The sequence below is a fragment of the Helicoverpa zea genome, chromosome 24 (genome assembly GCF_022581195.2).
Source record: "Helicoverpa zea isolate HzStark_Cry1AcR chromosome 24, ilHelZeax1.1, whole genome shotgun sequence".
In the NCBI taxonomy this organism is placed as follows: Eukaryota; Metazoa; Arthropoda; class Insecta; order Lepidoptera; family Noctuidae; genus Helicoverpa; species Helicoverpa zea.
Genome location: NC_061475.1, coordinates 2,434,295 through 2,458,101, shown reverse-complemented (window position 1 = coordinate 2,458,101; position 23,807 = coordinate 2,434,295). Strand labels below are relative to the sequence as shown.

At 35.3% G+C, this 23,807-nt stretch overlaps 2 protein-coding genes across 2 annotated transcripts in view; one reads left to right on the top strand and one right to left on the bottom strand.

The window, feature by feature from the left end:
- Positions 1-111: 111 nt before the first annotated feature.
- On the bottom strand, positions 112-13,032 carry LOC124642282 (alpha-N-acetylgalactosaminidase-like). Its single transcript, XM_047180638.1, has 9 exons — positions 12,134-13,032; positions 11,717-11,891; positions 10,698-10,872; positions 9,900-9,997; positions 8,668-8,829; positions 7,805-7,999; positions 6,102-6,272; positions 2,480-2,552; positions 112-2,334 (listed from the first exon to the last, which is right to left on the bottom strand). Exons 1-9 carry the CDS (start codon positions 12,322-12,324, stop codon positions 2,303-2,305), a joined length of 1,272 nt encoding a protein of 423 aa, XP_047036594.1. The 5' UTR covers positions 12,325-13,032; the 3' UTR covers positions 112-2,302.
- Positions 13,033-14,084: 1,052 nt separating this feature from the next.
- The window catches only part of LOC124642283 (pikachurin-like), a 63,231-nt gene continuing 53,508 nt past the window's right edge, over positions 14,085-23,807 (top strand). Inside the window, 1 exon segment of the mRNA XM_047180639.1 lies at positions 14,085-14,239. Within this exon segment, the coding sequence (XP_047036595.1) occupies positions 14,110-14,239 (130 nt within the window). The 5' untranslated portion in view covers positions 14,085-14,109.

The following is a 23,807-nucleotide window of genomic DNA, read 5'->3' as shown; positions in this document are numbered from 1 at the left end:
ATTATCGAGTAAAAATTGGTAAAGCCTATCTGGTGTTATAGTGATAACGTCGTATGGTAATGACATTTCAAATTAATATATTTAATTAATAAGATAAAAAATAAAAAACAATTTCACATAGTAGGGTAGGTAATTTATTTTACCACTACTGGTAACAAATTCAAATTCACAAATTCATACACATTACATTGTTAGGTACAGTTCGTGCAAAATTTAATTTATAATCACAATTTTCGAATGAAATACATCGTTAGCTGCACAAACGTTATGTTAAATATTTATAATTTAAATATATTGCACGTAAAATGCCTCGTTGGCATAGGAATTGCAAACATACGCTGTTGGACTTTTATTTATAAAACGGGATCAAATATTTCGGAATGCATGGTACAGGATACTTTTTCATTGGAGTACTACAATGTAATATAATTCAGTGATAATTTAATTGTATATGTATAAGCTGTGTTCTCTTGTCCGAAATGAAGTAAATAAAAACCAGTTATCCATTACATAGAATGTTAGGAATAATATGCAGTGTTTTTCCACGAGACAATACACATTTTTCCTAACATTTTATGTCATGAATTTCAGCAAAGTATCGCCTGATTCTACATGACCAACGAAACTACATGTTTTACTTTAATTACTTATCTTATAATTAAGAAAATTCCAGAAAATATTATCCATAATGGATTCTTAAAATTACAGTTAAGTACATTTCAAAGAACTAAGCTAATATAACATTAATTAAAACAGTTGTAAATTCGTTAAAACTTAATACTAATATCACAAAGTTGTGTGACAGAGCTGGCTCTAGTGAATAAATAAATAAATCATAAATCTTACTTCATACCTGCATAAATCCAGACGAAAACTAATTCAAATTATTTGGCTCTACTTGAATTATAAATATTTTTCTATTACATTCCATATTATTTCATAACCCACGCATTACCACTAAAGAAACATTTTATTGCAAGTTTAAATCGCTCAGCATTTTTTTCTTAACAAAACATAACAAACTAACGATCATTTATCTATATTAAAACTCAAATAAATGCAGAAATACATTAAATTAAAATACCTAAGTGCATTTATTTTTCTATTTACAATACCATTTCCTATACACTACAGGAGAACAAAAAATGAGAAATAGCACTTATTCCAATACAAATAAGGACTAAAATCTATAAAATTGAGCATAAACAGCACATAACCTAGTTTCTAGTTGGCCAGTTCTAAATTGGGACGTCACAACCTCTTTAGAAGACATGTCGTGACCTCTTCAAGAAAACCTCAAAACTCTTTGGCACTAGCCTACTTGGTATTGACATGACCTAAACTACTTTTTAAAACTACTTCGGAACCTATTTTTTTACTTATGGTAGATGTTTTATTATGCTTTTATGATTTCTAAAATCATTAATATGCCCAACTTAACTAAATACAGGGCATAATATTGAACTGAAATATAACAAAAAACTGAAAAATACAATTAAAGCACTTACACTTTTTTTCTCGTCTTAAAATCTATTATATCTTGACACGCTTTAAACAAGAATTTTGGAACTAAATTGAGTTATGTAAAAACAAAATATGCATTATACAAATTGTATCTAACCCAATAGTTTCTTTGTAAAATAAAAATTATTTTTAGTCTATCCCCTTGAATATTCGTGTCAAAGTCACAAAAATGTGTCACTGTCATTTACAATTTAATTCAAGAACAAATAAATGTGAATACCTAAGTCTTCTTATCTTACGTGGGAACATATAACTGTCACTATTGTTGCTCAAATAAATTAAATATTCATTTTAGGCCCATGTACACCGATCACATACATATCAGTTTTCACAAAACTGTTCTGTTACAGCCTTTTTATCGTCCCACTGCTGGGCTGCGGCCTCCTCTCATACGGAGAAGGGTTGAACGTTAATCACCACGCTTTCATAAAACATTCGTTTACAATGAATTTTTACGTTTAATTTTGAAAGTCAACAGTTGTTTTAAGAAAAACGGATGTTCACGTTGATGGTGAATACGGGCCTTTATTTTTATGTACCTATGACATTGACATCTATGAATACTTTAGTTTTTCTAACTATTTAATACTTAAATTACACTTAGTTGTGATTTTAATTCAATCACATTTATGTCGCATACATTTTTGTAACCATATCAGCCTCTTTTCCTCACCCCTTCGCCGGGTAAGTTATTTTTTCTTCGATTGTCTGTTTTTCTTCGAGCACACAGAGATATATAACATTTGCAAGTTCTTATTTCTTGTGCGATGGCATCTTTTTAAAGCGGATACAGAGTATACATGATGACATCTGAAATGCAAAATAAGTCAGTATAAAAATAAGATTTATTTATTTAAAATATGAAGCACAACAGACAAACAGATTAACTATAGCATTTAAAATATCAGGTGGTAAGGATAAATATTGCATTTAAATAAATTAGAATATCCCTTACCTACTCCTGGCACAGTTACTTCAAAGGTTTCGTAATATGTGACATTTCTTATAAACTGTCCCGTAAACACATCCTGAAACACAAAATATATTTATAATAGATAAAAATAGAATTCTCTTAATTCATCATGACGATTCTCTTCGTGTTTCGAAAGTAGGTCCCGGCTGTCATTTGAACATCTTTGACAGTCGTTACGGGTAGTCAAATCTGACAACCAGTCTTACCAAGAGGTATTGGGTTGCCCGGGAAGGTAACTGGGTCGAGGAGGTCAGATAGGCAGTCGTCGGTACTCAGCCGCATCCGGTTAGACTGGAAGCCGACCACAACATAATTGGGAAAAGGCTAGGCAGATGATAAGAAACTGAGTTTCATATAATAAAAACTCATTGTTATTGTATCCATATGATATTCTTTCATCAATACAATCCAATCTGTAGGCAATCAAATACTTCATCAGTGGTTATTTCTCAAGGGTTCGAGGTATCTTTAGTTGGTAGTGTACGCCGTGCCACTGGGTTTATTACAAAAGGCTAGACTAGATAATAGACTTGTTTATATTATAACACTCTTATTTGTCTAATTTTATCTTAGATTACTTCATATTTTTTAACCCACTTACAAATACACGCCTTTCTCAAACTAAACAGTTTTTTGAGAACTTCAAAATTAAATATTTTATTTTTATACTTAACCAAACTCTATTACTTAAATAAATACCGGTCAAACTCGATAACTTGTTCACTAGTTTTTATCGATATAATTAATAACGTAAATAAATAGCAAAACTGTGGGTAACTATATAAAAGCTGTGTAAAGTTGAGCACCGCACTCATTAGAGTAATGAAGCGCAGTGCACCTCTACACTACACTCGAGGCGATACTTTAACTAAACTACTTTTAATGCGATAAAATGCTAACTTAGTTCATCGATAAACTCCAGTTGTCTTGTATTAGTTCTTAAATAAATCTTGCATAAAAAAATATATATATTTCAATACTCAATAACTTTATTGCATTCCATAATGTGTACAGGCCGGTGGGTAAAATTAAAAGAAACAATTATGGACCCTGTCGGGCACAGCAAAGTTCATACTAATTAATATATAGAAATTACCTGAAATATTTATTTTTATACTTAATCAAACTCTATTACTCAAATGAATACCTGTCAAACTCGATAACTTGTTCACTAGTTTTTATCGATATAATTAATAAGTTAAATAAGTAACAAACTGTCGGTAACTATATAAAAGCTGTGTAAAGTTGAGCATCGCACTCATTAGAGTAATGAAGCGCAGTGCACCTCTACACTACACTCGAGGCGATACTTTTAACTAAACTACTTTTAATGCGATAAAATGCTAACTTAGTTCATCGATAAAGTAACTAAAAGTTATTTAAAAGTGGTTATTAAATAAATCTTGCATAAAAATTCTGTTCGGTAATTTTTCATTTTTAGGATATTTTTCATCGATAAATAGCACAAATCTTTACAAACACATTGTCATAATATTGCATAGCCATTTTTATCGAAATTGGTTCAAAATTAGTAGTAAGTACCATATACTTTCGCATTTACTATAAGTATTAAGAAATTATTTTATTATTATACTATAACTTTATAAATATTTCCCTTGTTTTCATCGATTTAATTAATAAGGTAAATAAGTAACAAACTGTCGGTAACTATATAAAAGCTGTGTAAAGTTGAGCATCGCACTCATTAGAGTAATGAAAAGCGGTGCACCTCTACACTATACTTGAGGCGATACTTAATGCTAACTTAGTTAATCGATAAACTGGAAATATGTTAGTGATTTTGTCATTTTTTAGGATATTTTTCATTGATAATAAATATGATAAATCCTTACAAACACATTGCCATAATATTGCATACAATTTTTCACTGAAATTGGCTCAAAAGTTAGTAGTAATAAGTTTTAGTATTTTGAAATTACCTTTAATATTTTATACTTTTACTCCATTAGTCAAGTTAATACCAGTAAAACTCAATGAATCGTTCACTAGTTTTTTTATCGATATAATTAATAAGGTAAATAAATAACAAACTGTCGGTGGCTATATAAAAGCTGTGTAAAGTTGAGCATTGCACTCATTAAAGTAATGAAGCGATGCGGTGCACCTCTACACTACACTAGAGGCGATACTTTTAACTAACCTACTTTTAATGCGATAAAATGTTAAGTTAGTTAAGAGATAAACTAATAGTTGTTTTAAGGTTGGTTATTCACTATTTTTTATATTATAGCCAATGAAAAATAACTTTTAAAATAGATAAACCATTTGGTTGGTTTTATCGACTACGTATTGATATAATTTTATGTAGATTAACTATCGCTTGAATTAAACCAAAACGTACTTTATCGATATAATATCTTATATAAAATGTGCAGCACAACCTAAACTCGAGTCTAATCGATAGTCATTCTAACTTTTAATACGATAAAATTTTACACTCGTATTAAACTACCATTTTTCATTTTTAACTATACTAAACAAATATTTAAATTCCCAGACAAAATGTTAAAACCGTTCAACTATGCATTTGCCTTAATCGATTAATAAATCATTCGAATGTTTGTCGATACAGCAGGTGTGTAAAATAGAGCATTCGCTTCATTCATTAGTGAAATGAAGCGAGAACGCGGCTCGTCTGCTCGCCTACAATCGATACTCACTCGAACTTTTAATTTGATAAAATCCTACTTATACATTAAACTACTATTTTTCACCACTGAAGTATCCTAAACAAATACTTTACTCCCCAAGCCAAATATCAAGAATTATGCGTTTTACTTAATCGATTAATAAATCATTCGATTGTTTATCGATACAGCAGGTGTGTGAAATATACCACTCGCTTCACTCATTAGTGTAATGAAGCGAGCAACGCTGCACGTCTGCTCGTCTAATCGATACTCGAACTAACCAACTTTTAATAGGTTTCACCATTATTTTACTCGTGTGGTAAACGCAAGGTTGGTATTTCATAGAAGTACAAATTGACATGAAAATTAGCATTTTTACATTTACATATTTTACGTACTACATACCATATAGGATTTAAAATCATGCGAAAAAAATAAACGATGCAAAAAGCTGTTATCCCACCAAGTTGCATCAAAAATAAAATATAAAAACTTCGAGAAAAAATCCAAAACAAGAAAGAAATTAAAAAGCTATCAAACCACGCTGCGCTTCGGCACTGTAAACCTCAACACCCAGTTCCATCTTTCAATGTAGGTCGTACATTACATTTTTAATCATCATCTGCCTAACCTTTTCCCTACTACATATGTTGGGGTCAGCATATATTTGGCCTACCTAGAAATACCTAGAACCTTCAAGACTGACACAGACTAGTGTTCGTAGTATCCGGGTGTTCGGAGTAGTTCAGCCGGACCGCGGATTTTATTCAGGTCCAGAAACTAGTTCCCTCAAGAACACAGGTCAAACCGACTTTCAAGAAAAACTAGTGTGTAACTCAAAAACTATTAAACCGATTTTTAAAATCTTTCACTAAGTAGTTCCCACACTTCCCACGGGCGGGACGCGGGTGAAACCGCGGGAAAACGGTCTTTAAATAAAACATTATACTCACCAGCACAGTATATCCATCCGTATTATTCAAATGATAAGTGCTAAGTGTGAATGACACTTCACTCTCATCTATATCCAAATTGACGAATGCAAACGTGTAGGACGGAAACTGATCACCCTTCTTCGGTAAATGAGGCTTCACCCATACGAAACCATTCCAAAGGTCTGGTAACTGGAAATAAATACAGAATATTATTAACTTTAGCAAGTTTTACATGCAAAATTACCTACATTGTCTATCTATATGAATTTTATAAAGAGGAAAGATTGTTTGAGTGTAAAGGCTCCGAAACCACTCCGAAGCTACACTCTTCCCGAATAACGTGACGGGAAAACGGCTGTTATTAAAATAAAGCACTTGAATATATATTTCAACTGGTTTAAGTGGATTACACAAGTATACTTCTAAAATGTGCATGAGACCAGTGAGACAGAGTTTTAAAGTAATAGTAATTTTATATTAGTTGTTTTGTTTTTGTATACTAATCCATATTAATACAAAAAATTGAATCATTTTTTTGTTTGTACCGTATAGGCACCGAAATAAGTGAAACGATTTTAAAAGTTCTTTCGCTGTTGGGAAACTAGAATCCCTGAATAATATAGGCGTATTTTGCCGAGTCTAGGATTTACCTGAACTTAAGACAAAACAACGATATATTTTCAAACCCGTTAAAATTTATAACTATTAAATACCTAAGTGCTGGCAACACTCCAAAGCTACCATACGTATTTGAAACTGGCAACATTTAAATAAATCTATTTGCATCGTGCATCAGGTGCAATTGTGTTAAATACAATTTATTTGTCGTCCGCGCCCACTAACTGAGATTTATTTATCGACTGTATTTTATCTTAAACTAGGATTAATGTCGGATATAATTGTAGAGGAAACTGTTTAATATATTGTTTTGGGATTAGTGGTTACGCTAGTTAAGGTTTTATGTATGAATACTAAGCTGATTATTATAGATAGGAATTTGAGATTTACTTGAGTAGGGCTTATGTCAGTATTCTATCTCTACTAAGCAAAATTAAAAAAGGTTATTGAAATCCGTGGTAAGACAAGAATTACAGAAATGTCGATATGCATAATTATAGTGTTTGGTTATTCCAGAACATAATTTTTAAAATATTCTAAAGCACTTAGTATGTAAGCATATTTTTGTGTTTTATTGAGTAATTTGGAAATACGACCCATAATAGACTGGAAGTTTCCATCCGTCGACACCCAAATTAACTTTTTAAAGCACACTAAAGAAGGGATGTTTTTCAGTTTTACTTATAGGTATATATGGGTCCCCAAGCTGATTAATTTCAGTATTTTTTTTATTAATTTTATTTATTTAAAGCCTTTTTATTTCCATTTCTTTACAATAGTATGTTAATTACTATTTGTTTTATTTTTTTATTTAAAAAAATGGATCCCATATGGGTATACGCCTCCTCCATCTTCTTCCATTTTTCTCTATTGAGGGCAACAGTCTGCCAACTGGGCCCCGCAATCCCAGCTATGTCATCGGCCCAACGCTTTTTAGGTCTTCCAACTCTTCTTTTGCCTTTTGGACCATTCCAGTTTGAAGTCCCATTTCCATTTAAACTTTAGAGCATGGTTAAGTGCAGAATTAAAGTTCAGAAATAAGGAAAAGACCGAACTAACAGATGCACTTTTTATTCATTACTAATTATTTATAATTTCCTCACCTTATATGGTTGCGCCATAATACCCATAGGATCCTGGGCCACGGCAATAATATCCAAGTTTTGAAGCAACTTCTTCTCATATGGGGTGATTTTCTTCATGTCACAACTTAGTAGAATAGGGGCTGATAACATTGCTAACACTGCTAAGTGCACCCGGCTTTGGCTGTGTGTTAGGACTCCTGTGCCGAATATTAACTGAAATGTTAGGAAAATTATGTCAAGAGCTAGTAGCTAAGTAATAGTCGCACCGGTGTATCGATCATAAAGTTATACTAGATGCGACCGGTCCATGGATAGGTAACCAAATTCTCATGACGAGTTCCTCTGTGTTTCGGAAGGCACGATGAACTTGATCGTTGGTTAATTGGATCCAGCTGTTTTTGAAAATGTTTGGCAGTCGTTACGAGTAGTCAGAAGTCAGACAATCTGACAGCTAGCCTTACCAAGGGTATTGGGTTGCCTAGGGGCTTTGAGGGGGTCAGATAGGCAGTCTCTTCATATAAAGCACTGGTACTCAGATGCATATGGTAAGACCAAAAGCCGGCCCCAACATAGTTGGGAAAAGACTATCATGATGATAATCCACAGAACTTTGATGAAGTTTATCAACACAAGGTTACACGGCTGAAACAATCTAGAATAAAATCTAAATAAAACCTCATGTGATTTCTTACATGAGGTTTTATTTATCCGAGTACCTATGTATTTTTAAATATAACGGGCATGTATTTTTAAATATTCGTACCATGTCCGGGTCGTTCCCGTGTCCCGGGCCGTGGTGTGGAGCTAATTCCTTGTACCGCGACCTGTAGTGTTGGCTATGTCCACTAGTGTACATGTACCAGTGAGTGTACCATACGTACCATGTCCGGGTCGTTCCAGTGTCCCGGGCCGTGGTGTGGCGCTAATTCCTTGTACCGCGACCTGTAGTGTTGGATAATGCCTAAGATGGCGTCCCATGATGTTTGCACGTCATGGTAGTTTCGCCACATGTTGCAGTATTTTGATATTTCCGTGTAATTTGGCTGTAATTTGTGAAAGAGACTTTTAATTTTAAGAACGTAACAAACAGCAGTCTATGAAGACTGCTCAACATAGCGCTTCGTACTCCCAAACTATTATTAATAAAAAAAATAATTGTTTATTTCTGAGGGCTCATCTGAAGAACTATTGGTCCGATTTGAGAAAATATTTCGGTTTTAGATAGCCTGTGTACCGGGGGGATTTTTTATTCGGTTTCGTGAAGAAGTTATCACGGGATAAGGGCAAATCTAGCAGAAGGTTAGAAGAACTAACATAACAGAACTACATGTTTGTATGTGCCACAAAAACTCCAAGACCAAGTGACTGATTTTTAACATCTTCCAACAATGGAATGCTATTTATTCCTGATTATCTTGGTTAAACTAAGTATAATAGTTGATCCAGGGATATCAAGGGTCCCTTCTCCCAAAGCATTTAAAAATAAATCTGCGAAAATGCTGATTAGCACACTGGCATGAAATTCCGATTTAACGACTTCATACATATCGTTCATAGATTTTAAAACGTAAATAATCAAGTACCAATCATATCGTAAAATATACATTAAAACAATTTTATTTAACCCAAGGCTAGTTTATCTCATTATTTGATAAGGTATTTCGTCCATTACTTTTACACGATAACGGCTGATAGACTGAGCTAATCAATGGATTACCTGTTTACTTAGCTGTCGAAATATTTAACGTTTAATATGGAACACTTAATGCTTATCAATATTCATGTTTTCCTGTTGACAGTAGAAATTCCTTACTAAACAAATGCGAATGTAACTGTATGTATGTATGGCTTTCACGTCAAAACTGCTGAAATGATTGCTATGCAATTTGGGGCACAGATAGTTCGCAGCCTGAGTAAGGACATAGGCTACTTTTTATCCGGGTCCGGAAGTTGTTCCCTTGAGACAGGGGTTGAAACAACAGCTAACATACTAAAGCCTAGTCAAATAGTTTGATAGAAGGAGGATTTTATGTATCTTACCTATTATTCTTATACATATATTTTATTCAATAAAAAATATAGAAAGTATTAAAAAATATAACAAATATCTTACCTTATTATTATGAATGTACTCGATGTAATATGGCCAACTGCACGAGTAGACCATAGGTCTGCCGGTCCTATTTAAAGCGTGGCCCAGTTCTATGTAACCTGAAAATATAGAATTCAATGATGAACAGTTGAATATAAAGTAACAACCACACAGATGCATCATAAGGTTAAGCAACGATTGGCGCGGTTGGTCCGTGGATGGGTGACCTAGTCATGACGAGTTCTTGTGTTTTGTTGAGCACGTTAAATCCCTACTAATATTATAAATGCGAAAGTAACTCTGTCTGTTCGTTACGCTTTCACGTCTAAACCACTGAACTGATTTTAATAAAATTTGGCACAGAGATAGAGTAATCTTGAGAAGGAACATAGGATATTTTTATCCCGGACTTTTGAAGAATTCTCTTGGAAACACGATATAACCGAACTCTACGCGGGCGAAGCCGCGGGAAGCTTAAGCCATAAGTTAAGGGGCCATAAGTTTTTGAATCACCAGAATTTCAACATCTAAGTTTATCTATACATTGAAGATGACCTTGATATTTAACAATTGATCTACTGTTTCGATAGCTCAGGTGGTTAATAATTAATAAAGAATATAATACTTTGCATACTTATATCTGATGTTAGCACAGGTAAAATAACATTTCGTATTTGAATTTTCCACACGAGGTCGTGACAACCAACTAATTCAATATTTCAGTTATTAGTAAAGCATCTTCCGAGCCTTTTTCCCAATCAGTTTTCAACATTCTAGTTATGTATCACATAATAATTTGTTAATAAGAACTATACTCACCAACATTAAGATAATCTTCAGTAACAAAGCATCCATCTACTTTAAGGTAGTCCACTCCCCATTCGGCAAAAGTCTGGGCGTCTATATCCAAATGGCTGTAAGACCCCGGGTATCTCATACACGTCACATTAGCTATGTTAGTGTAAATGCCGAATTTCAAGCCTTTAGCGTGGATCTGCAAAAAAATGTTATAAAGCTGAAGAGTTTGTTTGTTTGTTTGAGTGCTCATGTGAATCTTAGGAATTCTACTTCCTGTCCTACTTTCACTTCTTTCAGTATTATAAATATTGATATATTGATGTTGGTATGGCATTTATTATTATGTATTGGGGTATAAAGTCCTGGACTGGACCTGGACTATAAAGTCTGAAATCACCAACCCGCATTGAGCAAGCGTAGTGATTAATGCTCAATCCTTCTCCGTGTGAGAGGAGGCCTGTGCCCAGCAGTGGGACTATGAAAAAGCTGTAACAGTATTGGGGTATTAGGTTGCCCGGGTAACTGGGTTGAGGAGGTCAGATAGGCAGTTGCTTCTTGTAAAGCACTGGTACTCAGCTGAATCCGGTTAGACTGGAAGCTGAATCCGGTTAGACTGGAAGCCAACCCCAACATAACTGGGAAAAGGCTTGGAGGATGATGATGATGATGTTGGTATGGCATTTCAAGTTTGATTAAATGTACTGATAATCCAACAAAGATATTCAAGTGCCAGTAATATTGTGAAAATATTTGTAAACAACATTACTTTCATGTTGTTAAAGGAAGTTACTAAGTGTAAATAAGTGATGCCACTCATTTTGTTATTGTAATAATTTCAGTCAATCTAGACTCTATTTCATTGAACCATACACCTTTACATTGCCAAGTCCATTTAATAGGCTTTGAAGATGTAAGTTTTGCCATCAACGCACCAAGAAGTTGCAGTTAGCCACCGCAAAAACCAGAAACATTTTATCAAGACAAAGACCTTTTTACTCATTAATTAGCACACATGCCATAATGAAAAAGGTTTTACTCACATAATCAGCTAAAAACTTCATGCCTCGAGGGAATCTCCTTTTATCAGGCACCAGTCTGTCATTCTCATCCCGTTGCCTTTCTGACCAGCAGTCATCAATAATAATGTACTCATACCCTGCCTCCTGATAGCCTTCATTGTAGAAACTATCGGCTACTGACAGAATTAATTTTTCACTGAGAAAATAACAAAATTATATTGAGCATAGCACCATCAATAATTGTTTTTATTGTTCTGAGATAAGACTGTTTTAATACGATTTTTTTGCATTCAAGAGAAATACACGAAGATAAAAAAATATAACAATTTATTAGAAAAAAAGGCCTGAACGCACAAACACGTACCTACGCAAAATAGATCCCAGATTATTGCCGTTTCATGAGAAAACAAATGTTCGAAATTTAAAAGGAATGCTTACTCGAGACATTTATCCTCATCCTCCTCGCATTTGGTGCTGCACATGTAATATCCCCACGACATCCACCCCATGGGAGGGGTGAGGGCCATACCATTCTCCAACAAATCCACTTTATCCAATGAAAACGCGAAAAACAATATGAACAACACACACCGAAAGTAAAACATGTTACACGAACTGCCTTTTATCATTCTCCGAGTTGGACGCGATTATTTATCGTGTACACACTGTTTTAATAATACATTTAACACATTCCCAACATTTAAAACTGCCACACCGGCTTTGAAGAACAACAAAATATAAATGACTGACGGCAGTTTGATTATTTTGGTGTTGTTTACATTTTTTTGACAGTGACAATTAGTTAATGAATGGCGGGAAATTTAAAAAGTTACCGTAGCTTTTTGACCATGATTGAAACAATTATGTGATAATGATATATTTTTATAAATGACTTAAAAACTATGACAGAAATTTCAAAATTATTATATAATTGAATCCATGGCCATAACAAATGTAAATCATTAATTTGGAATAACGCCATCTTTTAGGGAGTAGCAGTAGCCAAAAGCTCAACATGAAAAAATAAAAACTAAACGTTATTCACCTGTTTTTTTTAAATTTATTGTATTTGAATGGTTCCTTTTGTATTTATATTTGTGCTAAAGATCCCTTGTATCAAACTTAATCATAATTATGGATAAGAAAAATAGATATCAATTACTTTTTGAAAAAATTACGCAATGAGGACAAGAAATCGCCGCTAGAGTCGCTTGTGTAGGGTGAGGTCTTCGAAACGTCAAATGCCACTGTTTGTTTACGCGTGAGGGTTTATATTTCTAATTAAATAAATTAATATTATGAATATTTAACAATACTTTAGATTAATTATGGCAAATACAGATCAGGGTTCTATAAATGTCACTGCATTGACACTCTTTAATCTTTCGGAAACTTATGTTTACCTACATTTCTTTTTCGAACAAAACGGCACTGCGCCACACTGTGGCATCGCCAATACGTTCACACTATAGTTCTATTGTATTACATATGATCTAATATAATCATCTAATGTAGATTTAATTTTTAGCGCTCATAATACGAACTTTGATTGCCATAGTTTTAGACCTCACGCTACAGTTGCGCCATCTGGTGAAACAAAAAACGGTAGCCCCCATTGAGGAAAAATGGTAAGTCCGTAGGTATTTAATATTAAAGCAGGTGTCTTATTTACATTTTCGATCGAACTGTACGTTTCGGCGATGATAAGTAATCCAATCGAAAACTTTAAATGGGAATTGCAAAATTCCGAAGTCTGGAGTTAGCAACGCAAGCGGCGATGTTTTCAGGCGCGCTGAAGTTGCGTGATTGATTATTACGATCTGTGCGGATCCACCAGATATAAATAGGTACATCTATCGATGTACTTTTAACAAGTGCCAAATTTATTTAATATCTAAATAAATAAGTGCCAGCAGATTATGGTTGTTTATTATTGTTTGCCTACTTGTATTTAGGAAAGAGATTTTGATACCGTAAAGGCAAACCTACCTTGGTAGGTATCGCCGCTGTAAAACAATTGTTGTGAATGGTAGGTAAAAATGATTCGTATCTATTGCATAAAGACACTAGTTTTTGATACAAGCCTCGGATAAGTCAAAAATTACCATCCACGTAGGCAACACGAATCATTTCTTGATTGTAAAGAAGAGCCTTACCGTTTGCCCTTCGTTCTAGCGGTCAGAAAGTGCCCATTTTCACTCTCTACTTTTGTTACGCACGTATAGGTAATCTCTGTTTTCTCTGGAGCCGTAGTGGGTCTCGGTATAAAGTTGGGCAGCGTAGTGGCGACAGCCACGCTTTTCGCGATGTTGGAAATCGATAGAATTTTAATTCCGATGTTTTGAAAGTGCAGATTTTTACTCCTATTCTCTGTTGTCCCCAGGGCCGAGTTGTCGGTGTAGGTATGGGCGGAGATGGCATGGCGTAGTGGCGACATGGCTGCGCCGCGGTTGGCGCTGGCCACGCTCATCGCCGCACTGTTCGTGTCGGCGAGTTCGCGCGCCTCCACGCAACAGCCGGTGCAGTTTGAAGCCGCGTTTCAAGGTTGGTTTTTAACTATGTTTTTTTATTTTTGTGTTAAGAAATGTTTGTAAAATTAGAAAATTCCTAGAGCCCAAGCCTGCTGCACTGTGGGATTGTTCCCAAGAGTTTCCGAAACCTGCAGAAAGGACATGGATTGGAACCTATAGAAGGGTCGGAACATTTTTTACCGGATACCATCAAAAAGAAACGGCTACAAAATCCTAGGCGATAGGTCAATTGCAGACATTTGGCAGAAGTTTTTGGTACAAAACGGTGCTGCAGGCATTAAAAATTACGAAACGACACTTATTTTATTGATTTTATTGTACTCACTTTATATTATGTGTTAATGAGCCAATAAATAAATTGAGGAGAATTTTTTTTCAATATTTTTATTCTGTAAGTACATAATGAAAAAATAGGTACCAAATTACTCTCGTATAACTAGATACCAAACCCGCATAAGTCTAGACTTGACAAGACTGAATCTGGCCACTTCAGTAAGGTTTGACGTTATCAGTCGAAATGTTAAGGTCATTACTTACAGGTGTCGGTTCACAAAGAAAAGGGTACGAGGCGACGTGAGAGATAGTTAAGGTCAGTTTACTGACTGTAGCTATCTTTATTTTGGTAGTATTTAGGTAGGCAATAAGGTTTAATAACATTTTTAATATGTATACTAATATATAAGGGAGTAGGTAAGTATGTAGGGAGAGTGCAAGTACAGAGGGAGATAAGGTGAGACCATAGGGGAGTATATAGGAAGAGTACATAATGGAAGTAGGTACTTAAGTGATAGTAGGTACAAAAGTATGATATGCGGTAGTGCATAGGGGAGAACCTATACAGAGTAGAGGACGACGGTGTGAATAGGAATTGGCAGAGACAGATCATTTAAAAATGTATGGGTAGCTTTAATGATCCAAATTGACTTTACATTCTTGGAAGGAGTATTATAAATAGCAAAGTTTTTGTAACTTTGCAGGAGATTTCTATCTAATTGACCCGTAATTGGCTTGTCGGGGTCTCTTAATACTTAAAGTGTTTTTAATATCCAATAGCTCTTGCCAACTTTGTAATACGGGGTCAATACCTTTTCTCGGTTAAATATTTAAATAATGCATATATAAGGAAGTTGAAAACTATAACTTTTGGGTTTTTAACTTACCTGTGTTTTTACTTAAAGAAAATCTTTTGGTCTTGGAAGACTGACTATAAGCATGATTGTTAGACTATAGTGAATGATATTGAAGGGTAGCAAAGCCAGCTAAGGACAGATTAGCTTGGAACAGAAGACCCTGACAACAATGACAACAAACCGAGATAATGGCTAGAGAGCTGGGCGGGGAAAAAGAAACCGGAAGATTTTCATTTCATCACAAAATTTTTGACTATTAATGTTGGTGGAAACGCACTTTTAACCTTTGTCTGCATCCCCAAACATCCACCATCAGGACATTATACAAATGCTTCCTTGGCATCTCATTCATTACTTTCCTCAGCCAAAGAAAATCTCCAACCAAAAAAGCCGGAGAGATGCAATTTTGCAGACAACTCTTTGAATGGCGAAGCAAACGACGGTCTTTTAAGGATCTCTTTAAAACGAACCCTTTCCCGTCTTTAACGTCTCACAATTAATTGTTCCACAGAAAAAAGGAAACATTAAAACCTACGGATATCTTCACAAAATTGTTCCAAGCGCCAATTATTCTATGGCTCTTATTATTTGCTTAATTTCTCAATCAAAATTCCGCTGTTATTGAAACGCTGTCTCTGCCATTAACGGTCGAAGTTATGTTTCAAATAGTACTGGGGATGTAAATGTGTTTTTTTATGATTATAACTGTCGACTCGACTATTGCTAATCCTTGTTCTAAATTCCCTGAAGTAACCGAGCGGTGGGTAGGTAATCCACATTTAATTATGTTGGTCCCTCGCGCGGTTTTACAAAGTATGAGGACAAACAGCGAACATTTTTAATCAGCTGCAAGGAAGGCTCGCTTCAATTAGCTGGCTTGTAGTTGTTTTTGAGCGAAAGCTGCTGATTAATTCCTTTGGCAGTTTAGTTTAGACTGTGTCAAGACTGGATAAAATTTTGGTCAAAGAATTTAAAAAATACCTACTCTAACCTTAATAACTATTACATTGATAGATTACATTAAATTGCTATAAAGATAAACACAGTGATTAAAGTACCTACTTCCCCAAAATAACAAACAAAAACACAGTAAGCATTTAGTCTACGATTTATGCAACCAAAATCTCCCCGCTGCATTTGCGTAACACTATAAGCAAGCTAAAGCAAAATATAAATTCCGATCAATCATAATGAAAGTAGTAACCGCAGCACTTGCGAATAACGACTCGTTTTACCACGAGAGAGGGAATAAAGAGGAATAAAGCGACCAGGGAGACCTCGTATAGCCAATAAAACTAAGATACGGTGGGCGGTCGGTAAACATTTATGAGCAATGGTCCTACCCGTTCTCATATCTCCAGCTATATTTTTTGGTCAGTTACGAAGTACGGTTCCAGAAACCGATCGCTTTATTGGGACCCTGATTGAAGATAATCTGGTCGCAGTGAATTTGCGACAGCCTAATAGGCTATCGTTTTGCAGTTATTGAAGATTCGGAGTTATTGAGATATCGGCTTTTGAAAGTGGTTGATTGGCGATAGCTGAAATGACTGCGATTAGTTTGAAGTGGATTGCAATCAACTGGAGAACTTAATACGCTTATGATGTTGGGTTTAGTGTGATTAGAAATAATATAGAATATCTACTTGATTACATACACTGAGGGCGTAGAATCCAGGCTGTGCTAAAAAAATACGCTGAGCCCTAATAACGCCTGAAAAAAACAAAATGAAAAAAATAACAAATGAAAACGACAATGCTCAGCTCACACAACTTCACGTAAATTAATATTCAAATACAATAGGGCTCGTTACACATTTATTTCGGGCAAATAAATTAGAGGTCCCTCATTGTGTATAGAGATGGTCCAAATATTTCGTTCGTTCACGAAAATACGAAATTCGCGATAAAACATTTCAGAGTCGCCCAACAGACCGAACAATGGACGAAATGTATGAAACTGTGCGACCTCATTTGGCTACATTCCATTGTTGCTAACAATAAAGCTATTATCTTGCCAAATTGAATGAATAATTAAATCTTCGCCGTAATTCGCGTATAGATGTTCTATGCAAACTCGCATATTAACACTGCTTAACAGATTTTCGTACTTGAGTAAACGGTACAACACTAGGCTACCCTGAGTTAAATGTACATTTCTGGAGCCTGAAATAGGCTGTAAAGTAATCTAGCTATTTCCGAGTAACATGGGGTGTTGTATCTGGGCACGGGAAGAAGTTCATCAGGTAGCCTCTAAAACTAAAAAGAAACAGCTAGTACTATATGTAATTACTTCTTCGCAAAACTTAACCGAGCTTGTTGACAAGAAGAAAATATTACATTTCTCAACCACCACGCATAAAAAATAAGACGTGTCAATAAAACCAACAATCACAATTAAAGAAAAACAGACCTCAAAATTAAATAAACCCGTCAAAAACCAACCTCAATTCTATCAAAAATACACCTACAAACCCCAAGACCTGTAATTCGATTGTGAAGTCAGTACCTTCACCGCAAAATAAGTAAATAAATGTTCATTAAGTTCTAAATCAAGTTCGTACTGCGGTAGATACGAACCGAATGTCGGCCTTGATTACAGAACACCTGATTTATAGCCGTATAGACGGTTGAATTATTCACACGAAGAGGGTAGCTTTGTATCAATGTGTGGATTTTTGTTTGTACCACTAATTTAAGAAGACGTGTTAGGTCTGTGTGAATTGCAGAGGGTGAGGCTTGTAATTTTTGCTTTGTATGTGCCTTAATCTTGAACATTTAACGATTTAACCAAAGGGAGATGCCATGGCTGTGGGTTCCACTATGCCAGAGGTATAAAAGGCAGTCATTTTCACTTCAGTGCTCTGATCGATGCATCTAAAACTGCTTTGATGAATTGACAGTTCATTGCATTAGGAGTATTTTCTAGATGAACTTTAATAGTTACAGTCAAAGTTTGTAAACCCACATGGCTTCAGCAAGAAGCCTATTAAAAAATAAAAAGACAAGCGGGTTAAATGATTTGGATGTATATTCTTTACATTGTCGCAAATTGTTTTCCAAAATCTTACTTTGAATTGAATAGTAAAATGTACAGTACATAATGTAGCGTTTTATGCTCCCTTCGATACCGAGACATCATAAAACTCCCCGAGAAATTCACATAAAAATAGTGTTTTCGTCGTCGCATGAAACTTCGTAAAAATAAACTAAGTGAACTAGAAACGTCTTTCATATCATATCGTCTGTGTATAAATTAGGACGAAGTGATTCACGATAAGTGCAAGAATAAATTCTGAATTTACTAAGAAAAGCATTGAATGGAAACCAAACAATTTCAGGGGAAAACTTGGGTCGGGGAAACCTTCGTAAAAACTGTGAGAAGTGTCAAAGTTTCGACCCCCCAAGAAATAAATGCGAATGAACCATGGCAAACAAAATGACTAGCGGAGGTGCCATAACGAAAAATCTTCTAAGAAAGTATCGCGACAAAATACGGGCGTGCAAGGGGCGAGGAACGTTACTGTATTCGCCTTTACCTACACGTCTTCTTTGGACTAAAAATCGTTTATCTCGTGTCTCAAAGAACCCGGTACTCGGTGATCGTTTTGGTCATACCTACCAAACGTTTCTTACCTAGAATAAGGCGCCTGACCTACCTGCACTATGGCATCTCCACTCATTTACCCTACTCCGTGAAATGAACTCCGACAATCCCTTAAATAGCGAAATTCGACGAAGTTTGAACCAACCGCCAACCTCAAAATCTGGCCTCAATGTTTTCCAAATTAAATAAAAAACAAACAATACATTTTTACGAGCTTGCCCTGCGAACATTACCAGTCGACAGGGACTAATTGCAGGCAATATATACGACGAAGGGCCTAAATAAGCAAATAAGTCGGGGTCACGCTAATGCGAATTCAACTGAACAAAGCAGAGGAAAAATAGTAGCCATTTGTATTTAAAAGAAAGAATTTGTTTGTGGAACGTATTTGGAATTTCAAGAGACCTATGTAGGACTAGGTTCTGTTTATGACTTGGCCTGCCAAGACTTAGATAAATTCATGCAGACATCGAGACATTAAGTATACCATGTGTTAGAATAACTTACTTACTTACTTCCGTTGGCTCTACAACCCTTTGTGGGTCTTGGCCTCCTCTACAATCATCCTCCAGTTATCACGAAGTTATGTGTTAGAATAAATATGGCAATAAATCTGAGTCTGAATCTACTAAGTACATTTATTGTGGGTAATTAACTTTATTAATATGTCGCTTCTACAAAATACGGTTCTATAATAAATAAACAAATTTCCCAGCTCTATAAATTGAACATTGTTAGTACACAAGATAACACACAGACACATAAAGACTAATTAATTGGAACAGCTACTATTTATGTCCTAAAGACAACAGCCAGTCCTACGAGACTTGTTTATTTAACTGTATATACTACCACATATACAAATATATACAAACTACTTGGTATATAATAAACCAAAGCGTATTTCGAGAGACAAGGGACCGCACGCAGCAAACACATAAATATATACTCAAGCGCAAATGAAACACACAAACTATGCTATGACACTACGAGACTACGGCGTAGCGGCGTAGCGTGGCTACGAATATATGAACAGAAAGAACTTCTATACATATTTTTTCGACATAAGTTTAGAATTTTATATTTGGCTCCAATGTTATGATGAAGATCTAGTTAAGGAAACAAATTATTATGGTTTATGTTTTCAGTCTGGAAGTTTATTTATTTATCCTTATAAATGCAAGTAACCTTCCCAAAAACTCGATTATAACTGTCTTATTTCGCGTAAAAAGATCAAAGATAAACCGCGCAAATACACTTAATACTTTGTAAATGATGAAAAATTATCATTAAAACATTTTAATGGGCAATTAAGCTAATGACAACAGAAATAAAATGTAATTCGAGAACTTTGTAATAATCTAGAGGGTTTGTAGGGAAGATGTTTAAATATTCTAATGCTTTAAAGATTTAAATATTAATGTTAAATCTACCACAGAAGTCCTTGAACAAGTTATTGTGACACTCAACTAGATTCAAAGTACCCAGACTCCGCAAACTTTTAGTCGGCCGATAGTTTTGTTTGAGCTCATAAATCAGTATGAACATGATTGGTAGTAAGCACATTACAAAGATCCAGTTGGAATCAAGATTTTCTTTACAAAATCTTTTGCCCACTGTTTCTTGGTGCTCTTTGAGTAAGGAAAACGTAATCAAAAAACTGATACCAGCTTAAATTGTTGCCAGAATTAATCCAGCCTAAAATAATATTTAAATTGAAATCAATCTGTTAGTAGACTATTACGGCTACATTTTGCGGTTTATTTATCTGCCTAGTGGGATGGGATATAGAGATTTTTGCTCTATACTTAATTCTAATAACTCATCATCACTGCCATCAGCATTTTTACTTTCATTGCAGGACACAGACTTTTTTTATACCAAGAAGGAACATTTAGAAAGATCGAAAATATAATCCAAAATTTTTGTCAACACAACCTTCTTTCCAACGCCTCGCTAAAGCTCATCCCCGCCTTAGAATTTTTCATATTACTCGGAACACAAAACATACGGACAACAAAACGTTTGAACATTCACGGTATCAATATTATTCACCGCAGCGAAGCGGCAGCAGATCAAAGCGGCTTATATTAAAACGATCACTCACCCTGCTACCCTGGCACAAATTAACACAGCTATACCCACAGAGTAAGGAAAGATGAGACATACTATAGTGCAGGTAGGTCAGGCGCCTTCTTGTAGGTCAAATCCGTACTGTGGGTATTACCAAAACTGAGCTTAATCTGATTCAGTTTTTGCAATTGTTGCCTGTATTTTCTAAGGGTTTCTACCTAAGCTTTCTATAGGTATGTATGCAGTCATGCGGCCTCCAAAACATATATTACACAACATAGGTTGGGCTAATTCAGGTCGGTCAGGCGCCTTTCTTTTAGGTCACATTCGTACTGTGAGTATAACCAGAATTATCAGTTACGAATGAACTAGCGAAGCTTCCGGGTTATTTGAGACATCTGTCAACGATTTTTGGTGTTACAAAAAATGATCGGGTCCAAAGAAGGCGTATAACAGCGAAAACAGTAACGTTCCTCGTCCCCTACACACTCGCATTTTGGCGCGCTGAGTACTTTCTTAGGCGATTTTCCGTTATGGCACCTCCGTTAGTCATTTTGTTCTCCATGTCTGTCCCTTTTCTAAATAAATATAAGAGAGTATCCTATACGTGCAGGATTAAATTCTGATAGATTGTTTTAATTATTTCACGACATGTGACAGTTTGGCGACGTGCGAAGTTATTTCGCAGCTAAGACAATTCACAAAGTTCTGAGAGCTAAGTGCTTCTTTGTATCTGTTTCCTTAGTTATTTGTTATAATATGAACAAAGGTGCTTTTGTGAAAGCTATAATATGAGCTAAGAAGCCTGCTTTGCTTTGTGCTCTTAAACGCAAGTGTATTATCACTCCTCCGGTACTGTTTTGGTTTTTGGTTTTCGGGGGTTACATTTATTATCTAGCAGTAGACTTTTGTTAACTGATATACTTACTCATGTTAATGTGTTGAACCTGAAACCTACCTTCATCCCTTCTAAAGCCATTTGGCACATGTCTGCTAAAACGCCTTCAACAATCCCACATCAGTGGCCTATCACCACAGCCTAAAATGTTTAGTCTACACAATGTGCGAAAAGTATTAACTGAGTAATTATGACACCTAATTCTATTGAAAGTCTAAAAACCTCTTAAAGTACAATGAAGCAAATATCTGGAACATTAAAAAAGTCACCTTAAACGCACCTAACAGAATTACATCGCTTCCGTGTATAAATTGGGCAGCGCTCATGACACACGCTAATGAAATCAGCGCGTTCGATGAATCGATTAACACGTGCCACGGTGAAGCACCTTTATGTTCGGCGCTTTGTGTCAAGCGCTTTACGCTGTGTATTCGTCACGCCGCCGCAGTTGTGAGTATGATTATATGGTGATTTTTATAGTGGTGAAGTGATTTTTCTGTAATTGACTCGAATATGAACATATTTTAATTGGGCAAAGTTAACGTACATTTGTTTTCATTGGTTTATTATTTTATGGTTACAAACTTAATATATTCTATATTCTGAGACTAATCTGAGAGTAATCCATTCTGAATCTAGATTTACTCCTGGTTTGATCGGAATGATTGGTGACTGATTACGATCAACAACAAGCAAATCTTTAATGTTTTGTGAAAAACTCTTTTGATAGACAACAAAGACAGCTCTAAAATTACAAAGCTATCCTTAGTAGTCTTCTATTTTGGCCTAAATTCGCTCCTCTATCTACAAAAATCAATAGAAAGACTCATAAATAGCACATTTTACACTTTCACTTTGCTACAGTCCAGTGTGGATAGCTGTCGCCCACTATGTGACCGTAATCAAGTCATCACCTCCTTGCCTTAGTATAGAGTGCAAACAAGGGTTAAACACACAACCATGCACGAGTTATTACGGTCATCGCTTATTGAGAGAAATTGGACGAAAATAGCTGAGATATAGCATCTCTATTAGTAATGTTAGTTGTAGTGAATTTTAGTGACAGGTCGGAAGGTAAAGGACAATGCTATTCTTTGTATGGAAGTTGGGCTCAAGAGTTGCCCACAGTAACTACATAGTGTATTATGTTCTATAGGCTTATAATAGGTCCCAGACCGAAATATTTCGAAATCTATCCCAGGAGTGCTGAGAAAAACTGGTTTGACTCCTATTCAATACTACGAAAAATATGCTTACGAACACTTAACTATTCCACTTTTATTACTTTAATTGAAATGCATTATAATATTAATCGACAAATACGAGGTATTGAACGAGATTTTTTTTTACCGACTTATAGTTCCAGGGTCCAGGGTCTGGTGATAGAAACCTTAAAACATTATGGAACTCTCGGAAATTGTAAGCACATATCGAATAAAAACTTGTAATTCGGGTATATGTCTCCGACACCACAAAACTGTGGAGGTTAAGACCTGACCTGACGATGGAGACGACAGTGAGACGAGGGAACTCCTCAACGGTATCTATTTACTACCTCGTGTTTGAGCTTATTTTATTCGTCTTGATAAGATTTTTCCATTGCCATTAAGGATATTAATTGCATGACGCTACTCGAACTTAGGACTGATTGTGGTAGATAGAGACTGAAAAGCAAGAGAAACAACAATTACCTTTAAACGTCTATTTCTGTTTTTTTTTTTTATCCTGTTAACAGTGAAACCACTATCTATCTGAATGTTATTTCAAGAAAAGAGGTTGTTAGGTTTGTGGCTGCTTAAAATGGCTTGCTAACAATGGCTGGCTAACATTAGAACTGGTTTTTCTCGGGACCTCTGGGACATATTTCAAAAAT

Excerpts from the sequence above, each read along its gene's own strand:
- LOC124642282 (XM_047180638.1), bottom strand. The coding sequence starts at position 12,324 with ATGATAAAAGGCAGTTCGTGTAACATGTTTTACTTTCGGTGTGTGTTG. Across the intron at positions 8,830-9,899 it reads AGTACATTCATAATAATAAG|CCAAATTACACGGAAATATC; the intron begins GTAAGATATTTG and ends CACAAATTACAG. Across the intron at positions 8,000-8,667 it reads ACTGGAACGACCCGGACATG|TTAATATTCGGCACAGGAGT; the intron begins GTACGTATGGTA and ends CTAACATTTCAG.